Source organism: Schistocerca serialis, chromosome 10 (assembly GCF_023864345.2).
Source record: "Schistocerca serialis cubense isolate TAMUIC-IGC-003099 chromosome 10, iqSchSeri2.2, whole genome shotgun sequence".
Taxonomy (NCBI): Eukaryota; Metazoa; Arthropoda; class Insecta; order Orthoptera; family Acrididae; genus Schistocerca; species Schistocerca serialis.
The window spans coordinates 139,091,522-139,107,543 of NC_064647.1; the positions used below are offsets into that span (position 1 = coordinate 139,091,522).

The window sequence follows — 16,022 nt, forward strand, 5'->3', positions numbered from 1 at the left end:
GACGAGAAAGTCACGGTATAGGTTGGATTTACCACATTTACCGTTATCGGGCCCTTTTTGTTCGAAGAAATGCGTGATTCTGGTTTTGTAACTGCTACCGCGACGGGTGAGAGGTACGCCGATATGTTACAGAATCGCATCATCCCCAGCCTGGCTGATAAACACCAGCTGGAACGTACGATGTTTATGCAGGATGGCGCTCCACCCTATATTGCGCGCGTCGTTTGGTGATGATCGTGTGCTCAGCCGCCACTTTCGTCATGCTTGGCCTCCCAGGTCCCCAGACCGCAGTCCGTGCGATTATTGCCTTTGGGGTTACCTGAAGTCGCAAGTGTATCGTGATCGACCGACATCTCTAGGGATGCTGAAAGACAACATCCGACGCCAATGCCTCACCATAACTCCGGACATGCTTTACAGTGCTGTTCACAACATTATTCCTTTACTACAGCTATTGTTGAAGAATGATGGTGGACATATTGAGCATTTCCTGTAAAGAACATCATCTTTGCTTTGTCTTACTTTGTTATGCTAATTATTGCTATTCTGATAAGATGAAACGCCATCTGTCGGACATTTTTTGAACTTTTGTACTTTTTTTAGTTCTAATAAAACCCATGTATTTCCAAGCACGTGTGCCAATTTGTACCTCTCTATCTACATTATTCCGTGATTTATTTAGTTTTAAAATTTATACTGAGTTTTTGATCACCCGGTATTTTATAAACACCCTTTATTGTCAAAAGTAATCGCTTTTTAAGACTCCCTTGTATAGGTCTGACATTGTATTGTATTGTATGGAATTGCGGACCTAGAAACGACGGAGAGACTTCGTCCCCGCCGTAGCCCTCAGTGGTTCACAACCACACAACAGCCTAAGGCAGTCGACTCACCCTACCGCCGCCGCCCCACCGGAACCCCACCCCCGCCCCCCACCCCTACCCGGGAACGTCTGACACCAGACGAGTGTAACCCCAAATGTTTGCGAGGTAGAGTAATTATGGTGTACGCGTACTTGGAGACAGTGTTTGGGCTGTAATCGCTGACATAGTGTAACTGAGGCGGAATAAGGGGAACCATCCCACATTCGCCGAGGCAGATGGAAAACCGCCTTAAAAACCATCCACAGGCTGGCCGGCACACCGGACCTCGACACTAAATCCGCCGGACGGATTCGTGCCGGGAACCAGGCGCTCCTTCCCGCCCGGAAAGCCGTGTGTTAGACCTCACGGCTAACCGGGCGGGATAGGTCGGACATTATTTTTACGTATGAACATTTCTATCTGTTGAGCAAAGGAAGGTGTTGCATACCATGCAAAAATCTGTTGCATACCGATGCGTCTAGTTGTGCATGTTACGCATCATACAAAATTTGTTGCATGATGTTGCGTCCAATTGTGCATGTTAGTATCATACATAGCATTACGTTCAATTGTGCAATTGGCAAAGGTCACATGTCAACGTCGTGCTCCTCTTCAGATTCTTCCGCGACACCTTTGGTATCCTAGCTATGTCACTCGCGTTTTTGCTTCGCATTTATCTAATCTTCCTTGTTCGTATATTGTTCTGATGACACACGCATCACTCGAGATAAGGAAATTGCTAATATCAGATTGCTATTTCAAGTGCTACGACTGGTATAAATACTCGGATCTTCGCGAGTGCAACACAGTCGACAGCTGCCTTCTGTCTATTTCTGATCCGTCAGCACCTCAGGAACTGAGCGAGATGGCCGGCAAACTGCAGCACATCACTTTCCACAACGGCCAGAAGATGCCCATTGTGGGTCTGGGCACTTGGCAGGTGTGTTACGTTTTATTACGGTATGTATAGTGTGTATGTCACTGCTGCAAAATACTAACGCGAATTCTTTACAGACGAATGGAAAAACTGATAGAAGCCGACCTCGGGGAAGATCAGTTTGGATTCCGTAGAAATGTTGGAACAGGCGAGGCAATACTGACCCTACGGCTTATCTTAGAAGAAAGATTAAGGAAAGGCAAACCTACGTTCCTAGCATTTGTAGACTTAGACAAAGCTTTTGACAATGTTGATTGGAATACTCTCTTTCAAATTCTGAAGGTGGCAGGAGTAAAATACAGGGAGCGAAAGGCTATTTACAATTTGTACAAATAGCAGATGGCAGTTATAAGAGTCGAGGGACATGAAAGGGAAGCAGTGGTTGGGACGGGAGTGAGACAGGGTTGTAGCCTATCCCCGATGTTATTCAATATGTATATTGAGCAAGCAGTAAAGGAAACAAAAGAAAAGTTCGGAGTAGGAATTAAAATCCATGGAAAAGAAATAAAAGCTTTGAGGTTCGCCGATGACATTGTAATTCTGTCAGAGACAGCAAAGGACTTGGAAGAACAGTTGAACGGAATGGACAGTGTCTTGAAAGGAGGGTATAAGGTGAACATCAACAAAAACAAAACGAAGATAATGGAATGTAGTCGAATTAAGTCGGGTGATGCTGGGGGAATTAGATTAGGAAATGACACACTTAAAGTAGTAAAGGAGTTTCGCTATTTGGGGAGCAAAATAACTGATGATAGTCGAAGTAGAGAGGATATGAAATGTAGACTGGCAATGGCAAGGAAAGCGTTTCTGAAGAAGAAAAAGTTGTAAACATCTAGTATAGATTTAAATGTCAGGAAGTCGTTTCTGAAAGTATTTGTATGGAGTGTAGCCATGTATGGAAGTGAAACGTGAACGATAAATAATTTGGACAAGAAGAGAATAGAAGCTTTCGAAATGTGGTGCTACAGAAGAATTCTGAAGATTAGATGGATAGATCACATAACTAATGAGGAGGTATTGAATAGAATTGGGGAGAAGAGGAGTTTGTGGCACAACTTGGCTAGAAGAAGGGATCGGTTGGTAGGACATGGTCTGAGACATCGAGGGATCGCCAATTTAGTATTGGAGGGCAGCGTGGAGGATACAAATCGTAGAGGGAGACAAAGATATGAATACACTAAGCAGATTCAGAAGGATGCAGTAGGTACTGGGAGATGAAGAAGCTTGCACAGGATAGAGTAGCATGGAGAGCTGCATCAAACCAGTCTCAGGACTGAAGATCACAACAACAACAACAACAGTGTGTATGTCTCTATTTGTTCCTCTGTCAGAGCCTGTTGACCACGGGCGCCATTTTGTTCAAATATGTGTGAATTCCTAAGGGAGCAAACTGCTGAGGTCATCGGTCCCTAGACTTACACACTACTGACACTAACTTATTCTAAGAACAACACATACACGCATGCCCAAGGGAGGTATCGAATCTCCGGCGGAAGAGCCCGCGCAATCCGTGACATGGCGCCTCAAACCATTTTGGCATTCACAAGCAGACCACCCACCATTTTCATTTTTTATGTTTATGGTACGTGAAGTTCGGAACTAAATTATCAATCTCCCAAATCAGTTCGATGCAACTCTCAAAAAATTCTAGAGAAAATCGACTTTGAAGTGTTCCGAGGAATTTAATTCACTAAATTCAAATGTACCAAAGGAATACGAGAATACAAACGTCTAAAAATGAGGTTGACGGGGAGTGCCAAACTGCTAAGCAGGAATGGCTAGAGGACAAATTTAATGATTTAGAAGCAATTTCAGTAGGAGGAAGATAGATACGGCCTACAGAAAAATTAAAGATGCCTTTGGGAAAAAGGGAAACAGCTGTATGACCATCGAGAGCTCAGATGGTAAACCAGTTGTAAGCAAAGAAGGGAAAGCTGATGGGTTCAAACGGTTCAAAGGGCTCTGAGCACTATGGGACTTAACATCTGAGGTCATCAGTACCCTAGAACTTAGAACTACTTAAACCTAACTAAGGACAGCACACACACATCCATGCCCGAGGCAGGATTCGAACCTGCGACCGTAGCAGTCGCGCGGTTCCGGACTGAAGCGCCTAGAACCGCTCGGCCACCGCGGCCGGCCGCTGATAGGTGGAAGGAGTATACAGGGTGTAAATTTTAAGTTGACAAACCAGAATAACTCGAAAAATAAGCTTCACACAAAAATTTGTAAAATCCAAAGTAGATTATTTTCGAGGGGGACAGCTGCTGGTGCTAAAATTAGCCCGCCACCCAGCCCCCTGTAGGTGGGGTGGGAGGCAGCTTTAAAGTTTCAAATCGGAACCCCCATTTTTTACTGCAGAATCAGATTCTACATAAAAAAACTACGTACATTTTGTCTTAGACATTTGTTTTGATTCTTGTTAGTTGGCGCTTTAATTCAAGAAAATCCGTGTTCTCATTTTTGCTTGGAAAATTGGTTTGTCTACCCAAAGTCTGACTGACACAAAGTGTTGAACGGTGTGTTTTCCGAAACCAAATTTCGAATTACAGATGACTGTATTTTCTGACTGATGGCAATTCGATAAAATTTAAAAGAGGTAGCAAAAAAGAAAACCCTAACAGGCATAAATATAAAATATACGGAAGCAAATCAATAAAGTAAATGGATTTTTACTGAAAATTGTATTGGGATTAAAACATTGTAAATAAAATCATTTTCATATATGATCTCCCGCGACCTCTATGCACTTGGTCCATTTCTTGACAAGTTACCTGATTTCGCACTGGAAGGAATTTTGTCACATACGCGCAGCTTACTCGTGTCGCATGTACGAATGTTGGAACTTAAATAGTGGCAACTATTTATTCACAACAGATACAGAGCAGCTACATGTTTGCACCTATTACTGTCCTTCAAAGTAGTCATCAGCGTTGTGTAGAACCCGTTGCCAGCGATGTGGAAGGCGGAGTACACCGTTAGCAGAACTTGTTCTGTTGATGGTGCGAATGGAGCGGTCTGAAGTATGACGATTTTCGTGTACGACTGTGATGGTGTTATCCTAACGCATTACGTTCCTCCACGGCAGATCGTCAATGCACAGTATTACTGTTCGTTTTTGGAGGATCACCTGCGACCAGCTTTGCGCAAGAAACGGCGACACTTTCTGCCGAACCCACCCATCATTTCGCACGACAATGCGCGGGCGCATACAGCGCAATCTGTGGCTGCTCTGTTCGGTCGATGGGACTGGGAAGTACTGTACCATCCACCATACTCCCCGGGCTTAAGTCCTTGTGACTGATTTGATTCCGAAGCTGAAGGTACCACTTCTTCGCATTCGCTTCAGAACTGTTCCAGAGATTCGACAGGCAGTAGACCGCTCCATTCGACCCATCAACAGAACAGGCTCTGCAAACGGTATACTACGCCTTCCACGTCGCAGGCAACGGGTTCTACTACTTTGAAGGACAGTAACAGGTGCACACATCCAGAATGAGATTTCCACTCTGCAGCGGAGTGTGCGCTGATATGAAACTTCCTGGCAGATTAAAACTGTGTGCCGGACCGAGACTCGAACTCGGGACCTTTGCCTTTCACGGGCAAGTGCTCTACCATCTGAGCTACCCAAGTACGACTCACGCCCCGTCCTCACAGCTTTACTTCTGCCAGTATCTCGTCTCCTACCTTCCGAACTTTACAGAAGCTCTCCTGCGAATCTTTCAGAACCAGCACTCCTGAAAGAAAGGATATTGCGGTGACATGGCTTAGCTACAGCCTAGTGGATGTTCCCAGAATGAGATTTTCATTCTGCATCGGAGTGTGCGCTGATATGAAACTTCCTGGCAGATTAAAATTGTGTGCCGGACCGAGACTCGAACTCGGGACCTTTGCCTTTTGCGGGCAAGTGCTCTACCATCTGAGCTACCCAAGTACGACTCACGCCCCGTCCTCACAGCTTTACTTCTGCCAGTATCTCGTCTCCTACCTTCCGAACTTTACAGAAGCTCTCCTGCGAATCTTTCAGAACCAGCACTCCTGAAAGAAAGGATATTGCGGTGACATGGCTTAGCTACAGCCTAGTGGATGTTCCCAGAATGAGATTTTCATTCTGCATCGGAGTGTGCGCTGATATGAAACTTCCTGGCAGATTAAAACTGTGTGCCGGACCGAGACTCGAACTCGGGACCTTTGCCTTTTGCGGGCAAGTGCTCCACCCTCTGAGCTACCCAAGCACGACTCACGCCCCGTCCTGACAGCTTCTCTTCTGCCAGGAAGTTTCATATCAGCGCACACTCCGTTGCAGAGTAGAAATCTCATTCTGGAAACATCCACCAGGCTGTGGCTAAGCCATGTCTCCGCAATATCCTTTCTTTCAGGAGTGCTGGTTCTGAAAGGTTCGCAGGAGAGCTTCTGTAAAGTTTGGAAGGTAGGAGACGAGGTACTGGCAGAAGTGAAGCTCTGAGGACGGGGCGTGAGTCGTACTTGGGTAGCTTAGATGGTAGAGCACTTGCCCGCGAGAGGCAAAGTTCCCGAGTTCGAGTCTCGGTCCGGCACACAGTTTTAATCTGCCAGGAAGTTTCAGGTGCAAACATATAACTCATTTTTATCGGTTGTGAATAAATAGTTGCCACTATTTAAGTTCCAACCCTCGTATGATTTTAAGCTGACCCGTTCCACATCATAGAGAGAGATCGAAAGTAACTAACCGTTGGAAATTTTCAGTCGTCGGAAGGAGAGGTGGGCAAAGCTCTGGACGTGGCGCTGGAGGCGGGCTACAGACACATCGACACCGCCTTCCTGTACCGCAACGAGAGGGAGATCGGGGCCACGCTCAAGAAGTGGTTCAACTCCGGGAAGCTCAAGAGGGAAGACGTGTTCGTCGTCACCAAGGTAAGAAGTCCTGCGCTGCAGGCAACACTGCCAATTTCCTTTCGACCGTGTGCTTCACGATTCCTGTTGCAGACTCCTGTAGGTTGTAGAAGGGACATCATGGATAAAGCATTTATTTCTAATTTCTGCTACCAGTCACTTTTTTATTTTATGTTTAATCTAACATAATACAACGCGTTTCGAACATGTTCTGTTCATCTTCAGGCGTTTATACATACATATAGAGAAATGTTACTTAAATAGTCTTAAACTAGATTAATCTAGAACTCTTTGTCCATTGTTTGTTACTGGCATATAAAAGCCTTTCACACTATTTTCGTAACACATAACTGATGCAAATCTATCTGCATCTTATACAGGGTGTGATATCATATACAGTCAACCACAAAGAAGAAAACCAGAGAAGACATCACTGATTTCGATTTCTAGCCCCCCCCCCCCACCACCCCACCCAAATGCCACACCAGACGCTACAGGAACAAACAATTGACAAAGAGTTCTAGATTAATCTAGTTTAAGACTGTTTATTTTTAAGTAACATTTCTCGGTATTTATGTATAAACGCCTGAAGCTGAACAGAACATGTTCGAAACGCCTTGTATTATGATAGATTAAACATAAAATAAAAAAGTGACTGGTAGCAGAAATTAGAAATAAATAATTACCCCACACAGTCACGTATCATAAACATAGCCATTATGGCCGAGAATAATCATGGATAAAGTTTTGATAGGAAAGTACTGTGCGGAAACGTAAGTTTGTATGTAAAATAAGTTGCAATATCGGATCACTCTCAAGTCTCCAGCTTGACGGTACACAATAAACTCCTACCTGTGAGATCTAGAGGAGTTCATCGTAGCGATCAGGACTGTTGATTCTTTTATAAAATGGTTCAAATGGCTTTGAGCACTATGGGACTTAACATCTGAGGTCATCAGTCCCCTAGAACTTAGAACTACTTAAACCTAACTAACCTAAGAACATCACACACATCCATGCCCGAGGCAGGATTCGAACCTGCGACCGTAGGGGTCGCACGGCTCCAGACTGTAGTGCCTAGAACCGCTCGGCCACTCCGGCCGGCGATTCTTTTATACTATCGTTAATCCGATACATCGGCATTTTAAGAAAATATTATTATCGGCTCTCGATATATTGCAAGAAGTATCGATACACCGGGGGAGCAACTATCGACGTACCAGCTATAAAAATATCGGCTGCACATTGTAAATATACTGTCTATTTTAGAACTGTATATTTCAGTATTGATAATAGAGATTCATTAAATCTACACATTAGCAGCCTGCCTATCCCACTTACACAAAGAATTGAAAGGAAAATGCACGTTCACGCTTGGCGATAGCCATTTTGTTAACAATGGTAACTGCATGTGAGTGACGTAGTGAAAGGTGTCCGATGGATCCCCCGTTCGGTTTCCTCACAATACCGATTTTCTCCGGAACGCTCCATATCGACTTATCTGTTTCTACATTTCTGCAAACGCCAGCGAGCTAGCAGCTGTAATGTCAAAATTGCCTGGTGAAGTTAAACATTGAAGTTTCTGTTTGTAGCGCCGAGCGCCGATTACGTCAGCATTTCCCTCCACCGCATCAAAGAATCTTGTCATTTAGATTTTTTGTTCATCATTTTCGGTAACTGTTATTATTTTTTAACGCAGCTCGTATGCTATTTCTTCACTTCAGAAATCTTGTCATTACATTTACGCCACCACCACCCTAGTGCAATCGGACTTCTTCTTTTGTGCCACAAACATTTGCTTCACACAGTCAAAGAGGAAGATTGGACATGACAAAAGCTAAAAAGTAGTAAGACTTTCACGCAGTGAAAGTAAAATTATGTCCTACTACAATTTCAAAAGAACAACTGCAGATTTTTTCCAAAAACTGTGAAAAAATATAATATAAAATAAACATATTGGCACTCGATATTGCGGTGTTGATATCGATATATTGATATATCGGGGGAAATATCGTCGACGATCAGTGTCTATACATACTGGAGTATATCGATATCTACCGACATCACTAACATGGACAGTGTTTCGAATACACGTCGTCGGGTTCTCTTCCACGTGGCAAAGGATGTCGTCTTCTAAGCCGAGAGATGACACGTTCGTGGAACACCATAGTCAACCCTTCTAGATGCGAACGTACCAGTCTCTAGCCGCCGTGTCTATTAAAAAAACAATGTTCAAATGTGTGTGAAATCTTATGGGACTTAACTGCTAAGGTCATCAGTCCCTAAGCTTACACACTACTTAACCTAAATTATCCTAAGGACAAACACACACACCCATGCCCGAGGGAGGACTCGAACCTCCGCCAGGACCAGCCGCACAGTCCATGACTGCAGCGCCTAAGACCGCTCGGTTAATCCCGCGCGGCGCCTTTCTATAGACGGACAACAATCGTACCTGCTGTCATAATTACAACGGGACCTGACCACAGCGCGCTCTTGTCGTTTGTGTGCGTACTGTCAAATGGGGAAATGATCCGACGTTCAGACTTCTTTCATATTGAAACGGTATATCTCCGGACATGGCCTCTTACCAAAACTTTATCTATGAAATCCCTGCTGCAACCCCTAAAAAACTGTGACAGGGGTTGTGAAACTCCGTATACGTCTTGTTGGTGAATGACGCAACCAGCCACAAATATTCTTAAAACGCTTTTATTTCGGATCTTCAGATGGCTGGCGTTTCAGGTTACACTAATGTTTTTACCAGCACAATGTTAGCTCTGTCACTGCAAAAGAACCTTGTTTTGATAGTAGGAACATGCTAGTTTGGCTCCATATATATCTAATTACACTTTGGAATAGCTCCACTCCATCTCCCATGTTATCCTGCCGTCTGAGTTGTCAGGGATGAAACAGAGAGACAGAAAGTATATCTACAACATGCACAAAAACTAGACTGCACTTATAAGAGTCGAATAACATGAAAGGTACGTAGTAGTTACGAAACGTGTAGTATTTTGTTCCATCGTCAGTTTTACGCTATTTAATAATTTCAGAAACTCCACATTTTATTTTGGTTCAAATGGTTCAAATGGCTCTGAGCACTATGGGACTAAGCTACTGAGGTCATCAGTCCCCTAGAACTTAGAACTACTTAAACCTAACTAACCTAAGGACATCACACACATCCATGCCCGAGGCAGGATTCGCACCTGAGACCGTGGCGCCTATAACCGCTCGGCCACTCCAGCCGGCCTTTATGTTGGTACATAGACTGTCACTCAGTGAAGTGTGTCAGTAGCTCGTGATCTTACGGTTATCATCAGCCTCGATCATCAGGTCCCGCGTTCGCTTCCTGACCGGGTCGAATTTTCTTTGCTATGGACAGGGTGATGTTGTCCATCATCAAACGGGAAAGTTGCCGTAGTACCGTCAAATAATAACGCTTGCACCAAGCAGCCAAACATCCCGAACAGGATGCCAGTATTACTAAACACGAAAATAACTCTCTCGGTTACATTTTCAATACTAAACCGCTGAATCGTTTTCGATGAAATTTGGTATGGGGACAGCTTGAACTCTGAGGAAGAAATAGGCTACTTTTAAAAGAAAAAGAAATTACCTAAGAGGGAGAAATAAGGAACGGAACTTTCTTTTTACATCACTGAATATACACCACGTAAAACATTGTTATGCTCACACCGCTCCATACGCAACACTCGATCCATGCTGTGCGTGACGTGTCATCGTGCATTCTGAGAGATGTGGGGTTGGTTGGGGGGGGGGGGGGGAGGGGGATACGCATGATGAGCTGTGCTTACCTGAACAAAGCAGACACGTGAGGTAGCTGACGTTATCACACATACAGCAGCTTACATCCTTACCATTGCTCATCTTGATAAAACTATTACAAGTAAGCGCAGGCACAAAGAACAGATAGTACGTAGTGTAGCGAGCAGGAGAGAGAGGTTGAAAGTGGAACACAAAAAGAAACCAGTGTGGCCATCCGGTTTGTCCATACAGTAACAATTGGCTCCTTCGTTTTCTCAATACAGTATGGCTACGCTCTTACCACACATACACCAACAGCAAAGATGAGAAACTCATGGACAGTCATAGAAATATTCCAGTTTGCCGCTGGAAGTACAAAATACAAAAGTACGATATTGCAGTGCCTGCGTTATTGCGATTTACGATCCGAAGTTCCTTTGGACATGCGTGCATCAGCTGTAGAATGGAATGACAACAATGAAAATTTGTACGTGACCGGGACTCGAACCCGAATTTCCCACTTATCGCTTGGTTGACAATATAGGGAACTCCGAGTCAGGCCGTGAGATGTGCACCGATACCCAAATGGTAAGGCGACTGTTCTCGGTAAGTGGGATAGTCGGGTTCGAGTTCCAGACCAGCACAAATTTTCATTGTCGTCATTCTGTCCTCCATACGATGGTTGTCCATATTGGTAATTGAGAATACGTTTAATGTGAATACAGAAGTGTCTAACATGAAGCTGAGAGCTGGCAGTTTTTACTATGTACAAATGAAATTGGGGAAGTGCAAGCAGGCTAAATCAGAAAAGGATGAGAGAGATTCGTGTAGAAATTGAGAAAGAAATCGCTGTCAGAAAAAACTAGGAGGCTTGCAGGAAGATTAATCGGAACCATTACCCTGTAAATCCATTTGAACCTGTCTACTTCGTCTGCCTCCACAGTTTCTCCCCACAGCTCCCTCCATTACGGAATTAACTTACTTCTGCCTCGGAATGCGTTCTCTCCACCCAGCCCTTCTTTTAGTCAAATCGCATCATTTAGAAGCAGTACCTCTTCATTAATTAGTGGAGGCTAGCTCATACTCAGGCAACGATGGCGTATGAAGGGATAGGACACATCATGGTGTGAATGATAGCAGATGAGAATAATCCCCATGAGTGGCCGACTACGGTAGTTTTAGAACACTACAGGCAATCGCCTGGATAGTTGGTAGAAGAGTTTCACACGTTAACTGTCATTCGAGCATTAGGCCGAGATATTTTAATGCATTAGTCAGTCGGGTAGGGCAGTCGTAAATGGTTGGATTAAAGTCATGGACGCAGATGCTGATGGTAGTTCCCCCTATAATTATTGCCTAGGTTATGGGAGGAGTAGACTGGTTAAAATGGAGTTGGATGGATCGTTTCGAAGCGTGAACTACAGAGCTGAGAACAGAAGGCATTGAGAACGCTTGACAGTTATAGACAATGAAGCAAATTAATGTGCCGAGAGGAGAAATAAAGCTCACCTGAGCAATATGAAGGAACTGGATCGCACAGTTTTATGTCTAAAAAATCTAGCATAATTATCGTTTTCAATATTTTGGTAATGTAATCAACCACAATTTAGAGTTTTGTAAGACACTTAGGGGCCCATTCGTCCAATTATAAAGAATCGCTCGACGAAAGATCCGTTCCCAAAGATTGGAAAGTTGGACAGGTCACACCAGTATTCAAGAAAGCGTTAGGAGTAATCCATTAAATTACAGGCCAATATCATTAACGTCGATATGCAGCATGATTTTGGAACGTATATTGTGTTCGAATATTACGAATTACCTCGAAGAGAAAGGTCTATTGACTCACAATCAACATGGATTTAGAAAACATCGTTCTTGTGAAACACAATTAGTTCTGTACTCGCACGAAGTGTTGAGTGCTATTGAAAAGGGATTTTAAATTGATTCCGTATTTCTGGATTTCCGCAAGGCATTTGACACTGTACTACACAAGTGGCTTGTACTGAAGTTGCGTGCATATGGAATATCGTCTCAGTTATGTAACTGGATTCGTGATATCCTGTCAGAGAGGTCACAGTTCGTAGTAGCTGACGGGAAGTCATCGAATAGAACAGAAGTGATTTCTGGCGTTCCCCAAGGTAGTGTTTATGGGTCCTATCGCTGTTCCTTATCTACACTCCTGGAAATTGAAATAAGAACACCGTGAATTCATTGTCCCAGGAAGGGGAAACTTTATTGACGCATTCCTGGGGTCAGATACATCACATGATCACACTGACAGAACCACAGGCACATAGACACAGGCAACAGAGCATGCACAATGTCGGCACTAGTACAGTGCATATCCACCTTTCGCAGCAATGCAGGCTGCTATTCTCCCATGGAGACGATCGTAGAGATGCTGGATGTAGTCCTGTGGAACGGCTTGCCATGCCATTTCCACCTGGCGCCTCAGTTGGACCAACGTTCGTGCTGGACGTGCAGACCGCGTGAGACGACGCTTCATCCAGTCCCAAACATGCTCAATGGGGGACAGATCCGGAGATCTTGCTGGCCAGGGTAGTTGACTTACACCTTCTAGAGCACGATGGGTGGCACGGGATACATGCGGACGTGCATTGTCCTGTTGGAACAGCAAGTTCCCTTGCCGGTCTAGGTATGGTAGAACGATAGGTTCGATGACGGTTTGGATGTACCGTGCACTATTCAGTGTCCCCTCGACGATCACCAGTGGTGTACGGCCAGTGTAGGAGATCGCTCCCCACACCATGATGCCGGGTGTTGGCCCTGTGTGCCTCGGTCGTATGCAGTCCTGATTGTGGCGCTCACCTGCCCGGCGCCAAACACGCATACGACCATCATTGGCACCAAGGCAGAAGCGACTCTCATCACTGAAGACGACACGTCTCCATTCGTCCCTCCATTCACGCCTGTCGCGACACCACTGGAGGCGGGCTGCACGATGTTGGGGCGTGAGCGGAAGACGGCCTAACGGTGTGCGGGACCGTAGCCCAGCTTCATGGAGACGGTTGCGAATGGTCCTCGCCGATACCCCAGGAGCAACAGTGTCCCTAATTTGCTGGGAAGTGGCGGTGCGGTCCCCTACGGCACTGCGTAGGATCCTACGGTCTTGGCGTGCATCCGTGCATCGCTGCGGTCCGGTCCCAGGTCGACGGGCACGTGCACCTTCCGCCGACCACTGGCGACAACATCGATGTACTGTTGAGACCTCACGCCCCACGTGTTGAGCAATTCGGCGGTACGTCCACCCGGCCTCCCGCATGCCCACTATACGCCCTCGCTCAAAGTCCGTCAACCGCACATACGGTTCACGTCCACGCTGTCGCGGCATGCTACCAGTGTTAAAGACTGCGATGGAGCTCCGTATGCCACGGCAAACTGGCTGACACTGACGGCGGCGGTGCACAAATGCTGCGCAGCTAGCGCCATTCGACGGCCAACACCGCGGTTCCTGGTGTGTCCGCTGTGCCGTGCGTGTGATTATTGCTTGTACAGCCCTCTCGCAGTGTCCGGAGCAAGTATGGTGGGTCTGACACACCGGTGTCAATGTGTTCTTTTTTCCATTTCCAGGAGTGTATATAAACGATTTGGGAGACAATCCGAGCAGCTGCCGTAGGTTGTTTGCAGATGACGCTGTCGTTTAACGACTAGTAAAGTCATCAGAAGATCAAAACAAATTGCAAAAATATTTTGAAAAGATATCTGTATGGTTCGAAAATTGGCAATTGACCCTAAATAACAAAAAGTTTGAGGTCATCCACATGGGTGCTAGAAGGAATCCGTTAAACTTCGGTTACACGATAAATCAGTCAAATGCAAAGACCGTAAATTCAACTAAATACCTAGGTATTACAATTACGAACAACTTAAATTTGAAGGTTCAAATAGTTCAAATGGCTCTGAGCACTATAGAACTTAACATCTATGGTCATCAGTCCCCTAGAACTTAGAACTACTTAAACCTAACTAACCTAAGGACATCACACACATCCATGCCCGAGGCAGGATTCGAACCTGCGACCGTAGCAGTCGCGCGGCTCCGGACTGAGCGCCTAGAACCGCTAGACCACCGCGGCCGGCAAATTTGAAGGAACACATAGAAAATGTTGTGGGAAATGCTAAGGAGAGACTGCGTTTTATTGGCAGGATACTTAGAAAATGTAACAGACCTACTAAGGAGACTGCCTACACTACGCTTGTCCGTTCTCCTATAGAATACTGCTGCGCGGTATGGGATCAAAATGGTTCAAGTGGGTCTGAGCACTATGGGACTTAACTTCTGAGGTCATCAGTCCCCTAGAACTTAGACCTACTTAAACCTAAGGACATCACACACATCCATGCCCGAGGCAGGATTCGAACCTGCGACCGTAGCGGTCGCGCGGTTCCCGACGGTAGCGCCTAGAAACGCTCGGCCACCGAGGCCGGCTAGGTGTGGGATCACCAGATAGGATAGGCGCGGTACATCTAAAAAGTTCAAAGAAGGGCAGCGCGTTCTGTATTATCGCGAAATAGGAGAGAGTGTGTTACTGAAATGATACAGGACTTGGGATGGACATCATTAAAAGAAAGGCGTTTTTCGCTGCGGAAGAATCTTCTCACGAAATTCCAATCACCAACTTTGTCCTCCGAATGCGAAAATATTTTCTTGACGCCGACCTACATAGGGAGAAACTATCAGCATGATAAAATAAGGGAAATCAGAGCCCATATTTTCTTTCTGGGCGCTGTGCTATATTGGAATAATAGAGAATTATGGATTTGGTTCGATGAACCCTCTGCCAGGCACTTACATGTGATTTGCAGAGTGTGCACGTAGGTGCAGATGTAGATCACTTCACTGCTGTAGTTGAGAAGATACAAAATTATAAGAAGGAAAGAAACCATGAAATTTTTTATTTTGAATTAAAAAAAAGAAAATATGTTTTTTTAAACATATTTCTCTAAGACTCAGAAATTTGTCAGCCGAGAAATATAAAACGACAAAAGAAGTCTTGTGGTTGATTATATTTCCAGAAAATGGACAGTAATGATTACATTACTTTTTAACGTAATGTTCTTTCTTTAAATTGTATGGGATTATTCACAAGTATCTCCGAGGTTTCAGAAGACGACTGAGAGAAATCTATAAGCCATATATAATACATACATCAGTGGATAGTGCCTCTCTCCAGGTTTGTAATTCAGTTTACAGGTACTCAGCACATAGGTGTACCGTTTGTGATGAGCCAGTTACCAATAGGACAGTAAAAACTATTGCCACACACGTCACAGCACGTCATGGTTGATATGAGCGACCGCCTAAATTATTATTCCATGCAGCTCTTCCAGCTTAAATGACAACACACGATCTTTGACATAATCCAGTAAAAGGGAATCAGATGGAATGAAGTCAGGTGACCATGGGAACCACTGAAGCAGAGGGGAATTATATAAGAGGGACCACGTCCAGTCCATGGCTGAGGCAATTCGACATTGAGGTAATCACGTCTGAAACAATGTATGAATGTCCCATAAACTTAAGCAGAGGACGTGGCACAAAAGACGTTAACTTTAGG

General features: G+C 44.9%; 1 protein-coding gene across 1 annotated transcript in view; it reads left to right on the forward strand.

Annotated features, from left to right (window-relative positions):
* Nucleotides 1–1,728: 1,728 nt before the first annotated feature.
* The window catches only part of LOC126424616 (1,5-anhydro-D-fructose reductase-like), a 29,392-nt gene continuing 15,098 nt past the window's right edge, over nucleotides 1,729–16,022 (forward strand). The window contains exons 1-2 of the mRNA XM_050087354.1: nucleotides 1,729–1,803; nucleotides 6,526–6,693. Of these exons, the coding sequence (XP_049943311.1) occupies nucleotides 1,729–1,803; nucleotides 6,526–6,693 (243 nt within the window). The remainder of the gene's footprint in view (nucleotides 1,804–6,525; nucleotides 6,694–16,022) is intronic.